At 34.8% G+C, this 20,706-nt stretch overlaps 1 protein-coding gene, 3 long non-coding RNA genes and 1 pseudogene across 4 annotated transcripts; 1 reads left to right on the top strand and 4 right to left on the bottom strand.

The window, feature by feature from the left end:
• Positions 1-333: 333 nt before the first annotated feature.
• On the bottom strand, positions 334-3,540 carry LOC103515926 (somatostatin receptor type 5-like). The gene is made up of 5 exons (XM_026828477.1): positions 2,877-3,540; positions 2,110-2,554; positions 1,342-1,616; positions 778-1,031; positions 334-489 (listed from the first exon to the last, which is right to left on the bottom strand). Exons 1-4 carry the CDS (start codon positions 3,221-3,223, stop codon positions 779-781), a joined length of 1,320 nt encoding a protein of 439 aa, XP_026684278.1. The 5' UTR covers positions 3,224-3,540; the 3' UTR covers positions 334-489; position 778.
• Positions 3,541-3,557: 17 nt separating this feature from the next.
• Positions 3,558-14,133, bottom strand: LOC113470210. Its single transcript, XR_003393349.1, has 2 exons — positions 13,953-14,133; positions 3,558-3,850 (listed from the first exon to the last, which is right to left on the bottom strand). It is a non-coding gene; the product is annotated as an uncharacterized LOC113470210 (long non-coding RNA).
• On the bottom strand, positions 6,028-6,413 carry LOC113470211. The gene is made up of 2 exons (XR_003393350.1): positions 6,358-6,413; positions 6,028-6,275 (listed from the first exon to the last, which is right to left on the bottom strand). It is a non-coding gene; the product is annotated as an uncharacterized LOC113470211 (long non-coding RNA).
• Positions 6,140-6,785, top strand: LOC113470209. The gene is made up of 3 exons (XR_003393348.1): positions 6,140-6,244; positions 6,328-6,588; positions 6,678-6,785. It is a non-coding gene; the product is annotated as an uncharacterized LOC113470209 (long non-coding RNA).
• Positions 11,851-11,969, bottom strand: LOC113470212 (annotated as a pseudogene).
• Positions 14,134-20,706: the final 6,573 nt, after the last annotated feature.

Genomic DNA, 20,706 nt, shown 5'->3' with positions numbered 1-20,706 from the left:
TTTCCCGGGATTAAATTCCGTTGTTTTTCCCCTGGAGGTTTTTTTTATTATTATTATTATTTTTTCATTCCTGTATTTGTTTATTATAGAAACAATATTTACACCATTTCTTAATCCTGTGTATTATGTATAAGCTAGACCAGCTCCATCATCAAAACCATAAGGCTTCAGCTGTTGCCTTGTGCCTCTAAATCGTAGGGACGAAGCTTTTTCCTCTAAGCAAAAGGTGAATGCATTGTTTTCAGCTGTTGCCTTGTGCCTCTAAATCGTAGGGACGAAGCTTTTTCCTCTAAAGCAAAATGTGAATACATTGTTCTCAGCTGTTGCCTTGTGCCTCTAAATCGTAGGGACGAAGCTTTTTCCTCTAAAGCAAAAGGTGAATGCATTGTTCGTCACAGTTTCGTTCTTTCGTCAAGAAATGACTGTGTAGAACGTTTCCGTACATCGCTCTATGAAGTTATATTTACAATGTTCGATGTGGCTCTCCTCCTTACACAGTCTCAAGAAATGACTGTGTAGAACGTTTCCGTACATCGCTCTATGAAGTTATATTTACAATGTTCGATGTAACTCCCCTCCTTACACAGTATAATTGTCAATAAAATGAGGAATGTGTCTTTTATTCGCGTGCTGGTGGGTAGAGAGTTCATTTGACTACTGGAAGTAATAAAATTATGATTAAATTTTATTAAATTCCCGTGTTCCTTCAAGTGGTATAAAGATATTTAATATGTCTCGTTCTAGAAATGTTAGAATGGTTTAAGCGTTTGTTATTCTCTTACACAGTAGTGGCTATCATGCTATTCCCGTTCGTATTGGTTCCTAGTCCATTACTAAACTGATCCTTGGTCCCCATGGCCACGCCACTGTCCGTGCTCATCGTAATGTTTGACCTCGACGTCAGTGCCGTGGTAGACTGCCCTCCCCGGCTTCCTATCTCATTACACTCCTCGTCTGGTCTGCTACTAGTGGCGGCACCTCGCGGACGTGTGTGATACCGCTCGGAGTTTCTCTTCCTCGGGAACACGGAGTTGAGGCAAGTTCTCAAAAGAACACATTTGTTGGATAAAGATACATTTATATTCCCGTATTTCTGGAGCACACTTTGTATGATTTTTTTTATTTATTATCCCCTCGACAAAATGAGATTTTCAACAAACGAAGAAAAAATACATGTTTTTTTTTCTGTAAAAGAGAAACAAACCTAAATTACGCTTAATATTAGAATAATATCTTCAGATGTATTCTTTTCTGTGTTTGCGGAAAGTTTGCTAGCATGGTCTCGTTGAATGTGTTTGTTCGTCGAGTAAAGTTTCATTTGGGAGACTATAATACACGGAGTTCTCGAGGTGCAGCGTCGCGTTGACGTCCTTGCCCGCCGCACAGGTGCACGCCTTGAGAAAACTCTTCTTGAAATTGTCTGACAGGAATGCGTACAGGATGGGGTTCATGGCGGAATTGGAATAGGAGAGCGCGCCCGCTATTAGGAACACGATCACGGTGATGGAACTCTGACATTGCCGCGGGGGCGTGAAGATGAGCGCTATCTGAGTGATCCAGTAGGGAAGCCAGCAGAGGACATACACCGTGATGACGGTCAACACAAGCTTGGTCACCTTGCGATGGGACTTCTTCTTCTCCTTCGGCTTGTTCTTGGGCCCGACTGTGCGGAGCTTCCGAATGACGAGATAGTAAAAGACAAAGATGAGAACAAGGGGGATGGCAAAGCCCAGAGAGGCAAGTTCTCAAAAGAACACATTTGTTGGATAAAGATACATTTATATTCCCGTATTTCTGGAGCACACTTTGTATGATTTTTTTTTTATTTATTATCCCCTCGACAAAATGAGATTTTCAACAAACGAAGAAAAAATACATGTTTTTTTTCTGTAAAGGAGAAACAAACCTAAATTACGCTTAATATTAAAATAATATCTTCAGATGTATTCTTTTCTGTGTTTGCGGAAAGTTTGCTAGCATGATCTCGTTGAATGTGTTTTTTCGTAGAGTAAAGTTTCATTTGGGAGACTATAATGTTAATAATATTTTCTGGGTGGACATTTTTCTTCGGACATACACCGTGATGACGGTCAACACAAGCTTGGTCACCTTGCGATGGGACTTCTTCTTCTCCTTCGGCTTGTTCTTGGGCCCGACCGTGCGGAGCTTCCGAATGACGAGATAGTAGAAGACAAAGATGAGAACCAGGGGGATGGCGAAGCCCAGGATGAAAGTGTACAGGATGAACGCGCTTTGTCCGTTCAGGTTCTCGGTCTCCGGCCACATGATGTTGCAGGACTTTGTGTTCTCACTGTCTATGATCGAAGCGTACATTATGACTGGAATCATGAAGATAGCGCTGGCGGTCCACGCGATGAAGGACACCACCTTGCTGATGAATGGGGTGCGGAGGTTGGGCGCTGTGATGGGGTGACACACAGCCACGTAGCGGTCTGCAGACATGATGGTGAGGAAGATGGAGCTGGTGAACTGATTGATACTGGTGGTCGTCATGTAGATCTTACACATGAGGTCACCAAACGGCCAATACGATGACAAGGATGCGACACGAAACTTTTGGTTAAGACCGGTGCAACGGTTGGCGGCATTTCACCGCTTTTTGGCGGTTTTCGGTGTAATTCAATATTATCTCGGGAACGGTATGAGCTAGACTTGAAATTTGGTATGTGGTCCACAAGTGAGACAAGAATGTAATGCCAATACGAAATAGACATCGTAATCATCAGAAACGGTATGCCGATGAGAAAACACTCATCCGCGATGGCCAAGTTCACAATGTACATGTTGGTGACGGTTTGCATCTTGCTGAACCGCAGAACCACGTAGATGACAAGTGTGTTGCCCGCCAATACGAAATAGACATCGTAATCATCAGAAACGGTATGCCGATGAGAAAACACTCATCCGCGATGGCCAAGTTCACAATGTACATATTGGTGACGGTTTGCATCTTGCTGAACCGCAACACGACGTAGATAACAAGCGTGTTGCCTAGCAACCCGGTGATGCAGATAATCAGGTAGATGGTTTGTGTGGCGAAGAATAACGTGGGGCCTGTGGAGTGAGGACAGGCTGTACCATTGAATGTATCATTGAGGAAGTCAAGACTAGGGTCGGTGAAGTTGGAGTTGTATAAGAGGGTCCCTCGGACTAGGTCCAGCAAGAAGAGGAGCAAGAATGAGATAAGGAGGAGCTTACCCATTGTGATATTTTATTGGCGGCCTTGATTAACTTGTTATTTGGAAATTACTTGATACTGTCACCCTGATTTAGTAATCAGGATTAGGTGATTCAACAAGTCAGCTATTTTTTTATTTTTATTTAAATTTATTTGGATGCGTCAACAAATCAGCTGAAGTGATCACGCCTGTAAAAGAAATTCTTGTATATTTTTCAACACCTTGGTTCAATATTAATTAGTCCTACTTAAAAACTAGGACAGCAATTGACTTACTAAAGAAAATTTTCAACGTGCCCGCTAGTGAATGGACCTTCACATATCATCTGTTGTTTGAATTGTTTACTCAAAGAGTCTATTTTTTTTTTTTTTTGGTGGTTTTTTTTTTTTTTTTTTTTTTTTTTCCAAGGTGATTTAAGTCTACGGACAGTAGGTCGGTCGTGCAATTGTTCTTGTTTAAAGTTGGAGATTACGTCGGTTTTCAGAGCTCTTCTGGAGGAGGGCTTTACGTTCCAGCTTCTAGATTACCAGCCAAACTTGATCCTCGTTCAGTCACGTTCACACTGGATTAGTAGCCAAGGGTAGATTCCAAGGTTGCAGGAACGCCAGACTGCTAAGTACCGATGACAGTTTTTTTAGTGTCCTGTGGATCTGAAACAAAAGAGGAAATCAATTCTAGTTAACAATAATTCGATTCGGTCTTGTAGATTTTTTTTATTTTATCATTAGGTCAATGGTGGCAAGCCAACTGGCTGTCACAGTTTAATGTGCCTCTACTGCAGTAGGAAGGGGAAAACATCAAACACGTGACGAACGGAAAATCTCTATTTGTGAACTCAAATTCTAAATCTAAAGCATTTAAATTAAAGCTTTGGTTAATGCTATGAGTCACACCTCTTCATCTCTCATATCAGCCTTACTCAACCTGCGACCCGCATGAGGCCCGCCAAACTTTCCCTTGCAGCCCACTGATCTTTTTTATGTGGCCCGTCCTACAAAGTTGATTTTTTTTTACAAAATGTTTCTTTACCCAAATATTTTTTTTTACAATAAAAGTTGCGTTCCCTCAATAAAACAAACTTGTTTTTTTTCTTCTTCTTCTTTTTTTGGTGGGGGTCGCGGAAAACTCATACCTTCGCCAGGAGGGTCGCGGCTCAAAAAGGTTGAATGCCGCTGCTCTATCTAATCTATGCATGTGCTCTCTATCCCCCTATCTACATATGGAATGTGTTTTATCCCTCTATCTTTGAAATATGTTCTCACCCTAAAGTCATTAACTTTCGGATGACAACTCTTTGAGTTAGTTTCCGAGCGAGTAACTCTGTGGAGCGTGTGGACCTTTGAGAATTTCACACATGTGAACAGGGCCGCTTTCAGCTTAACCAAGCCCCCCCGTGCTAATTCTAAAGCTGTGTTCACACACAGTCGACGCCGTTGATCGAACGTTGACTGAAATCCGTTCACTCCCTCAACAACATACGATTCACCTCGTCGCGTCGGTCGACGCGTTCGACTATGTGTGGACAGCTTAAGGAGTGAATTCGGTAGGTCACATATGAAGTGCTTTATATTTTAATGAAATGCTTTATATTTCAATTATTTACCTTTCTTTTTAAAAGAAAACTCCTTAAATATCTACTAAGGAATTGTTCACTCCCTCAACAACATACGATTCACCTCGTCGCGTCGGTCGACGCGTTCGACTATGTGTGGACAGCTTAAGGAGTGAATTCGGTTGGTCACATATGAAGTGCTTTATATTTTAATGAAATGCTTTATACTTCAATTATTTACCTTTCTTTTTAAAAAGAAAACTCCTTAAATATCTACTAAGGAATTTCAGGGAATTTGTAAACAACGAGTCTGTAAACTCCTTGGATACATTTAAACTGGATTTTTCCGTGCATACTAGGTACTATAAAATAACTAGCTGAATTCCGTCGCTTCGCTCCGGAATGCCGCTAGTTCATCCCGAGGCATGGCCAAACTTGTAGAAAAAGCATGGCCGAACTTGTAGAAAATAATAAAAAATATGGTCGCGCTGCGCGCTCCCTATTAGCTGCATAGTTATCAAACTAAAAACATAAACGAAACTCAAAATGTTGGTCGAGAGCGAAACATTTCTCTTCCGCAGTCTCTGCACTCTGTGTATTTCTAATGGAGATTTTAGCGATCAAAAATTCATATCTCAGGATCGGTTTAGATTTTCGCAAAATCCTTTCTTGTTGCACACTAGACCATAATAGGAATATTCCTACCAAATTTCAGCTTTCTAGGTGTTGTGGTTCAGGAGATAGAGCGATCAGTGTGTGAAATGTGAATGGATCTTGATTTTATAATATAGATAATAAAAAATGCTGGCTTTGGGTCTTCCTTAAGTTTATATGGCGATGACCCTTGAGCCCAAGAAGAGAGAGTTATCTATTTCGTTGATTTGAAAAAGGGTTCAATTTTGCTGAAATATTTTGTAGACTCAAAGGTTGCTGAAAAATATTAACGTCCAAAGGTCCCTGCCCACCTTTATAGCTTTCTTCTTTGACGTTAGATGCGTTCGATTTCGAATTCAATTAATTGTTCATTAATTATCTTCTATATTGTCTTATTATTTCCTTTCAATTAAAGGTAATTACAATATTTTTTGTCTTCAGAAACATTTTTTTTTTTCAACGAAAACTAAAATGAAAAATTAATTTACATGAATAGCTTGAAGCTTTTAACATAGAACAATTTCATTTATCATTTTTCTCCGGACATTAATTATCTTCTATATTGTCTTATTATTTCCTTTCAATTAAAGGTAATTACAATATTTTTTGTCTTCAGAAACATTTTTTTTTTTTCAACGAAAACTAAAATGAAAAATTAATTTACATGAATAGCTTCAAGCTTTTAACATAGAACAATTTCATTTATCATTTTTCTCCGGAAAAAAAGGAGAAAGAAAAAAACATTTAAATTTTTTGATGTTCTTCAAAAGTTAAAAAAACATTTCGAGTTGGTGGAATGAACTTTTTTTATTCTTTTCGTAAAGAACAATAAAAAAAAGTCGTACTTTCACTGTTAGTAATAATGTTACCTTGGTGGAATGAACTTTTTTTATTCTTTTCGTAAAGAACAATAAAAAAAAGTCGTACTTTCACTGTTAGTAATAATGTTACCTTTTTTTCAAATGAATTTAAAGGACGTTTTCTCTTTCGTTAATTGTCAATAAAATGAGGAATGTGTCTTTTATTCGCGTGCTGGTGGGTAGAGAGTTCATTTGACTACTGGAAGTAATAAAATTATGCTTGAATTTTATTAAATTCCCGTGTTCCTTCAAGTGGTATAAAGATATTTAATATGTCTCGTTCCAGAAATGTTAGAATGGTTTAAGCGTTTGTTATTCTCAAGTAATAAAATTATGATTAAATTTTATTAAAGTCCCGTGTTCCTTCAAGTGGTATAAAGATATTTAATATGTCTCGTTCTAGAAATGTAGAACGTATCCCGTGTGTCTGAATAACGTAATTTGCGTTTTTCATTCACTCAAGGAAATTTTCTCTCTCAGGAAACAGGGAAATTGGTTTGATTGTAATTGAGGCAAGTTGCTAATTCCCCGGACCACAAAATATGAACGTATGATTTTTTCCCCAAGAGGTTTTTTTTTATTATTGTTGAAAGTTATTTACAGAGGGAAACTATCTGTTAACAATTATTAGAGTCCTTGTCCTAAACTTATCTAAAAGGACCTCTCCTGTAACAACGGAGGTCTTATCGTCGCGAAATCGAAGAGAGAAGGAGGACAGGATTTACATAGTTGAAAACCATCAGCCGTTCCAAGAACGAACCTTGGTATCTAAACGGGTGATCGTCTGGGATATTTAGTGCTGCTAGCTGTTTCAGTGTGCACTCAGCCCCATCAGGACAATGAAGGATTTTGTTGGCTTTTTGAAATTTTTGTTGGCTTCAGAAAAAATTACCATTAAATTACTTTTTGTTGTCGTTTTTTTGTCCCCTTAAAGGCCCGTTCCCACTTGTGAGTTTCATCCGATTTTTTCCGAATGTCCTACCTGTAATGTAGGTAATTTAAATGCGAGTGTTCCCACTACACACGACACGATTTTTTTTCTGAACAAGTGGAAATGGGCCTTAAGGGTTAAAAAAAATTATAATTTTAATAAATAATTATTTTGCCGCTAATGACTCGCAAAACATTTCTTTAAAAGTTTTAGGTCGGTGAAACACAGAGAGAGAGAGAGAAAGAGAAAGAGTGAAGGAGAGAGAGAGAGAAAAGGGAGAGAGAAACATTGTTTTCAAACACCTTTTGCAATTATTTTTTATGTGGGAACCATGTTTTACTTTTTTATGATTATGTTGTACCTAGGTATTGGAGAGTTTTTGCAACCAAAATTATTATTTTCACATGTGCAGAAACGATTTTTCGCGAACACAACATTTTAATCAAGGGGACGCTGACTTTGGTTGCAAAAACTCTCGTTAGGTTCTCCCATTTTGTGATATTGTGGCTTTCAAATGTGCCAGTCGAGCAAACACGAAAAGCACCTAAACCATTCTCGCATCGACGTAGGTTCCCAGGTAAAGTTATAGTTATTATGAAACTCAGTTTTGCATATTGCCTTGAGGTCAGTCAGCTAATTTTCGCACTCCTTATGGCCAATCAGTTGAATTTTGTGTAATCAGTTTTTTAGGTCTACCCCATGGACGGGTGATCGTCTGGGACATTTAGTTCTGCTAGCTGTTTCAGGGAGCACTCAGTCTCATTGGGACAAAAATAGCTAGATCTTTCGGGGTGCAATCAGTCTCCTCATTATTATTATTATTATTATTATTATTATTATTATTATTATTATTATTATTATTATTATTATTATTATTATTATTATTATTATTATTATTATTATTATTATTATTATTATTATTATTATTATTATTATTATTATTATTATTATTATTATTATTATTATTATTATTATTATTATTATTATTATTATTATTATTATTATTATTATTATTATTATTATTATTATTATTATTATTATTATTATTATTATTATTATTATTATTATTATTATTATTATTATTATTATTATTATTATTATTATTATTATTATTATTATTATTATTATTATTATTATTATTATTATTATTATTATTATTATTATTATTATTATTATTATTATTATTATTATTATTATTATTATTATTATTATTATTATTATTATTATTATTATTATTATTATTATTATTATTATTATTATTATTATTATTATTATTATTATTATTATTATTATTATTATTATTATTATTATTATTATTATTATTATTATTATTATTATTATTATTATTATTATTATTATTATTATTATTATTATTATTATTATTATTATTATTATTATTATTATTATTATTATTATTATTATTATTATTATTATTATTATTATTATTATTATTATTATTATTATTATTATTATTATTATTATTATTATTATTATTATTATTATTATTATTATTATTATTATTATTATTATTATTATTATTATTATTATTATTATTATTATTATTATTATTATTATTATTATTATTATTATTATTATTATTATTATTATTATTATTATTATTATTATTATTATTATTATTATTATTATTATTATTATTATTATTATTATTATTATTATTATTATTATTATTATTATTATTATTATTATTATTATTATTATTATTATTATTATTATTATTATTATTATTATTATTATTATTATTATTATTATTATTATTATTATTATTATTATTATTATTATTATTATTATTATTATTATTATTATTATTATTATTATTATTATTATTATTATTATTATTATTATTATTATTATTATTATTATTATTATTATTATTATTATTATTATTATTATTATTATTATTATTATTATTATTATTATTATTATTATTATTATTATTATTATTATTATTATTATTATTATTATTATTATTATTATTATTATTATTATTATTATTATTATTATTATTATTATTATTATTATTATTATTATTATTATTATTATTATTATTATTATTATTATTATTATTATTATTATTATTATTATTATTATTATTATTATTATTATTATTATTATTATTATTATTATTATTATTATTATTATTATTATTATTATTATTATTATTATTATTATTATTATTATTATTATTATTATTATTATTATTATTATTATTATTATTATTATTATTATTATTATTATTATTATTATTATTATTATTATTATTATTATTATTATTATTATTATTATTATTATTATTATTATTATTATTATTATTATTATTATTATTATTATTATTATTATTATTATTATTATTATTATTATTATTATTATTATTATTATTATTATTATTATTATTATTATTATTATTATTATTATTATTATTATTATTATTATTATTATTATTATTATTATTATTATTATTATTATTATTATTATTATTATTATTATTATTATTATTATTATTATTATTATTATTATTATTATTATTATTATTATTATTATTATTATTATTATTATTATTATTATTATTATTATTATTATTATTATTATTATTATTATTATTATTATTATTATTATTATTATTATTATTATTATTATTATTATTATTATTATTATTATTATTATTATTATTATTATTATTATTATTATTATTATTATTATTATTATTATTATTATTATTATTATTATTATTATTATTATTATTATTATTATTATTATTATTATTATTATTATTATTATTATTATTATGCGAGCAGTATAAATAAGCACTATTATTATTATTATTATTATTATTATTATTATTATTATTATTATTACCTGAATAGGACTTAGGCCAGCCACGCACTATCAGGTAGTAGACCTGACAAGTACCTATAATACCTGATCAGCTTCGTCTGTCAAGCCTACCTGATAGTGTGTGTGCTCATCAAGTAGACCTGACAGGCGGACCTGATCAGGTCTACCTGATAGTGAGTGGCTGGTCTTAGGGTTGGTTTAGCCTAACTGTGTACTCAAAAAGCCCCCTCTTAGCCTTAGGTGTAGGGCCAAACAGCCCTAAAGGTTGGGTTAAGCTTATACGAATCTTTTCTTCTTTCTTTTAGCCCTTCTTTTTAGTCCCTAAAATCAAATAAAACCTAACGGGCAGTTAGCTAAGATACGAATCTAGGGTTGGGTTCTCCAACCTTCTTTTTAGTCTCTAAAATCAAAGGGAACTTAACAGGCAGTTGGCTTGACAGGACTTGTAGGGTCTGAAAAAATAATTGCTGAAATTCACTGTTGGAAATTTAGGTGATAGGTACGAGTGATTTTCTGATGGGCATGTGATTTTCCTTCCAAAAGGTAATAGGGTAAGGAAAGTAAAAAGCTATTAGCTATGCCCAAGCTACTTTGACGTGTTTACTAGGATTGTATTTCGAATGCAAAGACCCCGGCAGATATATTCACCAATCCAAAATAAATATTACATTGAAAAATGATCTATGGGGAACGCCATTCATAAACGTAAAACTTATGATTGATTGAGAGGCCTCCATGCCTCCATTTACAGGGTGGGATCAGACTCATGCACGTACCTCGGAATTTTGTCGTACCTAAATGTAACTTGAAACTTTCACAACAACAGTAAACGGCAGAAGAAGAGTGACTTTATTCAAACAAACAAAAACAATAACGTGAAGTGCTGTTTTTTTTTTTCCTTCGATAGAGGGCTTTTGCAGTGTAACAGCTACGGGCTTATATTGTAACAACTAAGGTCTCTAAAGCGAAGGGAGAAGGAAGACAAAATAGGAGACCAGCCGTTCCAAGAACGAACCTTCAACCTTATCTGTTTAGGATAAAGTTCAACCCCGGCTGGCCTAGGCACGAATCGAACCCGTGGCCTACCGCTTACAAGTTAGTCGCGCTACTTTCCAAGCTAACTAGGCTGACTTTTTTATGGGAATACCTACTCTATTTTGGGTGCACCCTGTATTTTGTACCCAGGGCCTGGGCAGGTCAATATTTGAAATACAGAATGATAGTAATAGTAATAATAATATTAATAATACATCACACCCAAAGTGTCAGAAGAGAGAGAGAGAGAGAGAGAGCTAAATGGAAAAGAGAGGGGAGGGAAGGAGGGAGAGAGAGAGAGCAATACCCTTTCTCCTCACAAACATCTGGTATGGTAAATGTAACTTCATTGTAGGTGCCTATCTCACGGACACACGAAGTAAAGTTAGCTTTGTTGGTAGCGCGTCTGCCTTGTAAGCGCTAGGCCACGAGTTCGATTCCCGTTCCGGACGGAATTTATCCCTAAATGATAAGGTTCGTTCTCGGAACGGCTGGATTTCTCACGAGTTCGATTCCCGTTCCGGACGGAATTTATCCCTAAATGATAAGGTTCGTTCTCGGAACGGCTGGATTTCTCCTATCCTGTCTTCTTTCTCTTTTCGCTTTCGGGACGATTAGACCTTAGCAGGTACTGTTCCCTATATCAAACCTCCTTAAAAAAAGGTATAGGTAAGTTTTTTTTTTTTTTTTTTAGCTTTATTCCCTTTAGGGGTGAGCTAGCTATTCCTTTTTTTTTATGGGTCTCCTTGGCGCTGTTGAAATGAAAGCCCGCAGCACGCGATTGTCCAGGTGGTCACCCGTCTGGATACTAACCACGCGCAAACGTTGCTCAACTTCAGTGTTCTACTGGGAACTGGTGTAGTCAACGTGCCATCGTCGCTGGCTTCCAAAAAGTTCGAACCTCAAAGAGCTACCCATGTAGGCAATACATTTCTCTACAAACCTGTATGACAAATAGGTACCTATCACCGTAATGTGTGTTTCCAATACCTAAAATAACCAATGTAGGCATAATAATATATCACCTATATGAAAACGACCTCCACGTTTTTACCCTACTCTCCTCGTCCTTCTCTTACTCTTCTCCTCTCCCTTCATCTCCTCTCTCCTCTTTCTCCTTCGTTGTCCTTCTCCTCCTCCTTCCCCTCCTTCTTCTCCTCCCTCTCCCCTTTCTCTTTCCCTGTCCTCTTTCTCCTTCTCCTCTTTCCCCTTCCCCTCCTCCTGTCATTTTTCTCCTCCTCCCTCTTTCCTCTCGCCCTACTTCTCTTCTTCTCTCTCTCTCTCCCTTCTCCTCTTTCTTCTTCCCTTCCTCCTCCTTCTTCTACCTCATCCTTCTCTTCCTCCCTCCTCCTCCTTTCTTCTCCCTTATCCTCTTTCTCCTTCCTCTCATCCTCCCCCTCCTCTCTTCGCATCAAAATTGACAAATGTTTCAATATTTGTCATTCAGTCACCCCCTCCCTCCTCCTCCCACCCCATGGAGGGAAGGTAGAGAAGTGGGTGGGGGTGAAATATATTTTTTTTTGTTTTCCATATTTTTTTTTTTTTTTTTTTTTTTTTTTTTTTTTAAGTGTGGGTATACGAGTACCTACATACCAGAGGTAGAACTGTCTCTATTATCTCTCTCTCTCTCTCTCTCTCTTCTCTCCTTTTCTGGTCAAAAAATGCTCTCTTTTAGTCTTTTCCTTGCACCCTCTCTTCTTTTTGATCTCTTTCTACTCCCTTCGTTTATCTTTCAATTTCTATTTTTTTTTTTTTCATCCCCCTATTTTCTATGTTTTCTCTCTTTTTGTGCCCCTCTCTTTCTCTCTCCCTCTCTCTTTCCCTGTCTTTTTCTCTCTCATCTTGTATACGAGTACCTACATACAAAAGGTAGAACTGTCTCTATTATCTCTCTCTCTCTCTCTCTCTCTCTCTCTCTCTCTCTTAACAATAAAAACTATTCTATTCTATTCTCCTTTTCTGGTCAAAAAATGCTCTCTTTTCCTTGCACCCTCTCTTCTTTTTGATCTCTTTCTACTCCCTTCGTTTATCTTTCAATCTCTATTTTTTTTTCTTCCCCCCTTTTCCATGTTTCCTCTCTTTATGCCCCTCCCTTTCTCTCTCCCTCTCTCTTTCCCTGTCTTTTTCTCTCTCATCGTTTACACACCCTATTTTCATCTCTTTCACCCCCTATGTATCTATCCCTGCCCTCTCTCGTCTTTTTCATCTCTCCTATGTATTTATCCCTGTTCTCTCTCTCTCTCTCTCTCTCTCTCTCTCTCTCTCTCTCTCTCTCTCTCTCTCTCTCTCTCTCTCTCTCTCTCTGATTCCCTCTTCATTTCTCCCTTTCTCTCTCATTTAGCACCCTACTTTCATCTCTTTCACTCCCTATGTATTTCCTTGTCTCTTTCTCTCTCCCTCAATCTGATCTTTTACACTCACCAATCTCTCTCTCTCTTTGTCTTTTGTGTATTAAATTTATCCTAGTTCTTTCTCTTTCTCCCTTTTTCTCTTTCATGTATTTATCTCTGTTAGCCCCACGGCTAAAAACCCACTCGGCGTAAATGTTGGGTGATGGATTTCAAATCTCTGTTTCCATTCCACATGATTTTCTCTACAAAGGCATCACATTTCGCTTTGTACGATGTTTGATTTAATCCTCCCTCTGATGCTTTCCCCCATTCATTTGTGCATTTTATTTATTTGAATTAAAAAATCTGGTGTAAACACCACACGACTTTCCTTGTCCTATGAATACCACCAAAAATTATTGCCAAAATTCAGGCATAATATCGCCAAACGCAGTATCGATGTTAACCAAAAGTTTTGTGTTGTTTCCTTGTCAAATTTGAGGACTACATACCAAATTTCAAGTCTTTAGCTCTTACCTTTCTCGAGATATTTGTTTACAGGTAGGAAACTTTGGATATAGGCACCTCAAACCTATCACTTGGTTTTGGCACTAAAAACTGACCATCTAAAATTTCGTCGATTACACTAGGTATTTTCCGTCCTATAGGTAAGGAAAGTAAACAGGGGGGGGATTTAAAAAAAAAAAGATGAAAAAGAGTAAAAATTAAAATAATAATAAAAGAGTAGCTATGTTACAACTCGAGTTGGAAAATAATCGAGTAGAAAATAATCGAGTTGAAAAATCTCACTCGAGTCCCATCACTATTCTGGAAATCCACTTCATACCGAACCCTCGAGCGGTTTGCAAGCGAAAACTAAACTAAACCCCTTCCCCCCTCTTACCTAGCTGGGTTTCTTGGGTATATTTTTTTAGTCAGTAGAGCTGAATACCACCAAAAATTATTGCCAAAATTCAGTCATAATACCGCAGTATCGATGTTAACCAAAAGTTTTGTGTTGTATCCTTGTCAAATTTGAGGACTACATACCAAATTTCAAGTCTATAGCTCTTATTTTTCTCGAGATATTTGTTTACAGGTAGGAAACTTTGGATATAGGGCTCTAGGCATCTCAAAACGTATCACTTGGTTTTGGCTCTAAAAACTGACCATCTAAAATTTCGTCGATTACACTAGGTACTTTCCGTCCTATGGGTAAGGAAAGTAAACAAGGGGGGATTAAAAAAAAAAGATGAAAAAGAGTAAAAATTAAAAAATAAAATAATAATAAACGAGTAGCTATGTACATTACTGGGAGGTTTGTTTTTATTTGTTTTATTATTTATTTATTTTCCAAGCTGACTGTTTATATCAAAGAGATATATTTTTTTTTTGTTGTACAGGGTGGCTCAAAAGTAAACAGATAAGGTTCGTTCTCAGAACTTGAGTTTTACATGGAGACCTGTTGCATTATTAAAGAAAAAATCGATAAAATGACTTTAAAATAATTATGTATTAAATAATAAAATTTATTCATTAACACAAACCCTAATTTGTGTAGAAACAGGCAAAAAATATTCACAGACACATCATGTATAAGAGTATAGTTAGCCAATTAAAACTTTCAATTTATGTTTATATATTAACTTCAATAAATCAAGTTAGACACAAACCACCACCCATCTTGCAGGAAGTAGGCAAATTAATTCATTAATATAATTAAAAGTTTTGTATATATTTAATTTATTATTATAATTATTATTTAAAAAATAGACTGCTTCACAAATATGTAGATATCTACCCAATTATTACAACTTTCTGATTAATATTTTTGTTGTGAATCCTAAATTTATGATGAACTATGTTAGAGACATTATCTAAAAATACGAGTAGATAAGTATGTATTTTATTATTTACGTTTGTAGATAATAAAGGTCCGCCCCGTTCAATACATAATTATGCAATACAAAAATTGGGGAAATAAATATATTAATTATGAAATATAGATAAAATATCTCTGTATTTATCTTCCGTCAACAATAATGTTTAAAAATGTAGGTACCTAGGTACATGAAATGTACAAATTTTGTAGATAGAAAAGGTTGGTCCGTCCAAAAAATATACGTGAATAAATAATAAATATTGTATTGTAAATATGTATAGGTAAATAAATGAATTGCTAAATTGTATTTACACCACTTACAAATATAGATAGCTAATACCCTAATACCTTTACCTATCTTCCGTTAACGCGTCAACAATAAGGAGTAAGTACATTGCTAAATCAATAACGAATTTTATTACAATGACTTATCTATCCAATCCAGATTATCCAGATACCTATTTTATTACAATGACTATCCATTAATCCAATCATAGAAAATGCGTTTTACAATGTTTACAATAATGGTTACAATGCTGAATCACCTATCCTATGCTGTGCAAATTTAATATAGGGTGACAACAATTTCCCTCGCTAAGGAAAAAGCGGAGAAAGAGTGAAGGAGAGAGAGAGAGAAAAGGGAGAGAGAAACATTGTTTTCAAACACCTTTTGCAATTATTTTTTATGTGGGAACCGTGTTTTACTTTTTTTATGATTATGTTGTAGGTATTGGAGAGTTTTTGCAACCAAAATTATTATTTTCACATGTGCAGAAACGATTTTTCGCGAACACAACATTTTAATCAAGGGGACGCTGACTTTGGTTGCAAAAACTCTCGTTAGGTTCTCCCATTTTGTGATATTGTGGCTTTCAAATGTGCCAGTCGAGCAAACATGAAAAGTAAGCACCTAAAACATTCTCGCATCAACGTAGGTTCCCAGGTAACGTTATAGTTATTATGAAACTCATATAGGTACCTTACACAATCATTAGAAATGTCATTACTAATGATGGAATTCCGGATTTTCTGATTTTTCATCATCATTACTTGGAAATAATGACATTACTAATGATTGTGTAAGGTACCTATATGAGTTTCATAATAACTATAACGTTACCTGGGAACCTACGTTGATGCGAGAATGTTTTAGGTGCTTACTTTTCATGTTTGCTCGACTGGCACATTTGAAAGCCACAATATCACAAAATGGGAGAACCTAACGAGAGTTTTTGCAACCAAAGTCAGCGTCCCCTTGATTAAAATGTTGTGTTCGCGAAAAATCGTTTCTGCACATGTGAAAATAATAATTTTGGTTGCAAAAACTCTCCAGTACCTAGGTACAACATAATCATAAAAAAGTAAAACATGGTTCCCACATAAAAAATAATTGCAAAAGGTGTTTGAAAACAATGTTTCTCTCTCCCTTTTCTCTCTCTCTCTCCTTCACTCTTTCTCTTTCTCTCTCTCTCTCTGTGTTTCACCGACCTAAAACTTTTAAAGAAATGTTTTGCGAGTCATTAGCGGCAAAATAATTATTTATTAAAATTTATTTACCTAATAGTTATGCCGCGTCTACGAGTAGGTATCAACTTATTTCATCACAAAAGGAGTTTTGGCTTTCATTGCCGAACGGGTCAATTAAATTGGGCCCTTTTTTATTTGGAAATTTTTTTTTTTTTTTTTTTTTTTTTTTTTAGAACAAACTTGGAAACCTGAAACAACAAACTTGGAAACCCTTCACAAATATGTAAAAGCTCCACCAAAGTCCAAAGTTGTGTGGTATGTCACATACGAGAGAAGTAATATGAGGTTGGCAGGTTTAAACACAGAGATGTGTCCCCAGACAGTGATCTGTCTTGAAAAACAATGTTCGAGGGCCATTAGAATAGATTCTTAGGGGACTATTTCGGTATCTAATAGAATAGAATAGAATTGAGTAGAAGAAAATAGAATATACCTACCTTATAACTAAGCATTGTACAATATTAATTAATAACTAAGCATTGTACAATATTAAACCCATAAAATAAACGAGACCTTGTTTAGACTGCTGGGGTAAAGGGACTTTTTAGTCTCATTCGAGCAGGATAAACATATATTCTATTCTATACCTTGTTTATACTACCTGAATAGGACTTAGGCCAGCCACTCACTATCAGGTAGTAGACCTGACAAGTACCTATAATAGCTGATCAGCTTCGTCTGTCAGGCCTACCTGATAGTGTGTGTGCTCATCAAGTAGACCTGACAGGCGGACCTGATCAGGTTTACCTGATAGTGAGTGCCTGGTCTTAGGGTTGGTTTAGCCTAACTGTGTACTCAAAAAGCCCTCTCTTAGCCTTAGGTGTAGGGCCAAACAGCCCTAAAGGTTGGGTTAAGCTTATACGAATCTAGGGTTGCTTTCAGCAACCTTCTTTTTAGTCCCTAAAGTCAAATAATAACCTAACAGGCAGTTAGCTAAGATACGAATCTAGGGTTGGTTTCACCAACCTTCTCTTTAGCCTCTAAAATCAAAGGGAACCTAACAGGCAGTTGGCTTAACAGGACTTGTAGAATGTAGGGGCTGAAAAAATATTTCTGAAATTCACTGTTGGAAATTTAGGCGATAGGTACGTGTGATGTTCTGGGCATGTGATTTTCCTTTCCAAAAGGTAATAGGGTAAGGAAAGTAAAAAGCTATTAGCTATGCCTAAGCCACTTTGACGTGTTTACTAGGATTGTATTTCGAATGCAAAGACCCCGGCAGATATATTCCCCAATCCAAAATAAATATTACATTGAAAAATGATCTATGGGGAACGCCATTCATTAACGTAAAACTTATGATTGATTGAGAGGCCTCCATGCCTCCATTTACAGGGTGGGATCAGACTCACGTACCTCGGAATTTTGTCGTCAATGTAACTTGAAACTTTCACGACAGTGTCAGGCCTACCTGATAGTAATTTGGTAATTTATTGTTCCATAATACAATTAGTTGCTTAGAACATTAAAACATAAAAAATATATATATAATAATAATAATAAAAACAAGTAATAATAATAATAAAAAAAAGTGTGTGTGCTCATCAAGTAGACCTGACAGGCAGACCTGATCAGGTCTACCTGATAGTGAGTGGCTGGTCTTAGGGTTGGTTTAGCCTAACTGTGTACTCAAAAAGCCATCTCTTAGCCTTAGCTGTAGGGCCAAACAGCCCTAAAGGTTGGGTTAAGCTTATACGAATCTAGGGCTGCTTTCACCAACCTTCTTTTTAGTCCCTAAAATCAAAGGGAACTTAACAGGCAGTTGGCTTAACAGGACTTGTAGGGGCTGAAAAAATATTGCTGAAATTCACTGTTGGAAATTTAGGTGATAGGTACGTGTAAAAAAAGCTATTAGCTATGCCTAAGCTACATTGACGTGTTTACTAGGATTGTATTTCGAATGCAAAGACCCCGGCAGATATATTCCCCAATCCAAAATAAATATTACATTGAAAAATGATCTATGGGGGAACGCCATTCATAAACGTAAAACTTATGATTGATTGAGAGGCCTCCATTTACAGGGTGGGATCAGACTCACGTACCTCGGAATTTTGTCGTCAATGTAACTTGAAACTTTCACAACAATAGTAAACGGCTGAAGAAGAGTGACTTTATTCAAACAAACAATAATGTGAAGTGCTGTGTGTTTTTTTTTTTTTTTTTTTTTTTTTTTGACTTTTTTAAAAAAAAAAAAAATGGGAGGTGTTTGTTTTTTTTTTTTTTTTTTTTTTTTTTTTTTTTTTCTTCTTCCCCCTTCGATAGAGGGCTTTTGCAGTGTAACAGCTACAGGCTTATATTGTAACAACTAAGGTCTCTAAAGCGAAGGGAGAAGGAAAACAGGATAGGAGACCAGCCGTTCCAAGAACGAACTTTATCTGTTGGATAAAGTTCAACCCCGGCTGGCCTAGGCGGACCCGTGGCTTACCGCTTACAAGTTAGTCGCGCTACTTTCCAAGCTAACTAGGCTGGCTTTTTTATGGGAATACCTACTCTATTTTGGGTACACTCGGTAACTACTCTACTTTAGGTACACCCTGTATTTTGTACCCAGGGCCTGGGCAGGTCAATATTTGAAATACAGAATGATAGTAATAGTAATAATAATACATCACACCCAAAGTGTCAGCAGAGAGAGAGAGAGCTAAATAGAAAAGAGAGGGGAGGGAAGGAGGGAGAGGGAGAGAGCAATAGCCTTTCTCCTCACAAACATCTGGTATGGTAAATGTAACTTCATTGTAGGTGCCTATCTCACGCACACGGAAAGTATTGGAGCCAGCCTGGTTAGCTTTGTTGGTAGCGCGTCTGCCTTGTAAGCGCTAGGCCACGAGTTCGATTAACGCCCGGGGCAGATTTTATCCTGAAATGATAATGTTCGTTCTCGGAAAGGCTGGCTTTCTCCTATCCTGTCTTCCTTCCCTCATCCTTAGCAGTTACAGTTCCCTCTATCAAACCTCCTTAAAGAAAGCTATAGGTAAGTTTTTTTTTTTTTTTTTCTAGCTGCCTCTATCAAACCCCCTTAAAAAAAGGTAAAGGTAAGTTTTTTTTTTTTTTTTTTTTCTAGCTGAATTCCTTTTAGGGATGAGCTAGCTATTCCTTTTTTTATGGGTTTCTTTGGCGCTGTTGAAAGCCCGCAGCACGCCATTGTCCAGGTGGTCACCCGTCTGGATACTAACCACGCGCAAACGTTGCTCAATTTCAGTGTTCTACTGGGAACTGGTGTAGTCAACGTGCCATCGTCGCTGGCTTCCAAAAAGTTCAAACCTCAAAGAGCTACCCATGTAGGCAATACATTTCCCTACAAACCTGTATGACAAATAGGTACCTATCACCGTAATGTGTGTTTCCAATACCTACCTAAAATAACCAATGTAGGCATAATAATATATCACCTATATGAAAACGACCTCCACCTTTCTACCCTACTCTCCTCGTCCTCCTTCCTCATCCTTTTTCTCCTCACTTCCCCTCCTCTCATCCTTTTTCTCCTCACTTCCCCTCCTCTCATCCTTTTTCTCCTCACTTCCCCTCCTCTCATCCTTTTTCTCCTCACTTCCCCTCCTCTCATCCTTTTTCTCCTCACTTCCCCTCCTCTCATCCTTTTTCTCCTCACTTCCCCTCCTCTCATCCTTTTTCTCCTCACTTCCCCTCCTCTCATCCTTTTTCTCCTCACTTCCCCTCCTCTCATCCTTTTTCTCCTCACTTCCCCTCCTCTCATCCTTTTTCTCCTCACTTCCCCTCCTCTCATCCTTTTTCTCCTCACTTCCCCTCCTCTCATCCTTTTTCTCCTCACTTCCCCTCCTCTCATCCTTTTTCTCCTCACTTCCCCTCCTCTCATCCTTTTTCTCCTCACTTCCCCTCCTCTCAAGATCGGAAGAGCGT

The sequence above is a fragment of the Diaphorina citri genome, unplaced genomic scaffold, assembly GCF_000475195.1.
Source record: "Diaphorina citri unplaced genomic scaffold, Diaci psyllid genome assembly version 1.1 scaffold1443, whole genome shotgun sequence".
Classification (NCBI taxonomy): domain Eukaryota; kingdom Metazoa; phylum Arthropoda; class Insecta; order Hemiptera; family Psyllidae; genus Diaphorina; species Diaphorina citri.
Note: the sequence above shows the minus strand (reverse complement) of the source record. Positions and strands in the feature narration are given on the sequence as shown.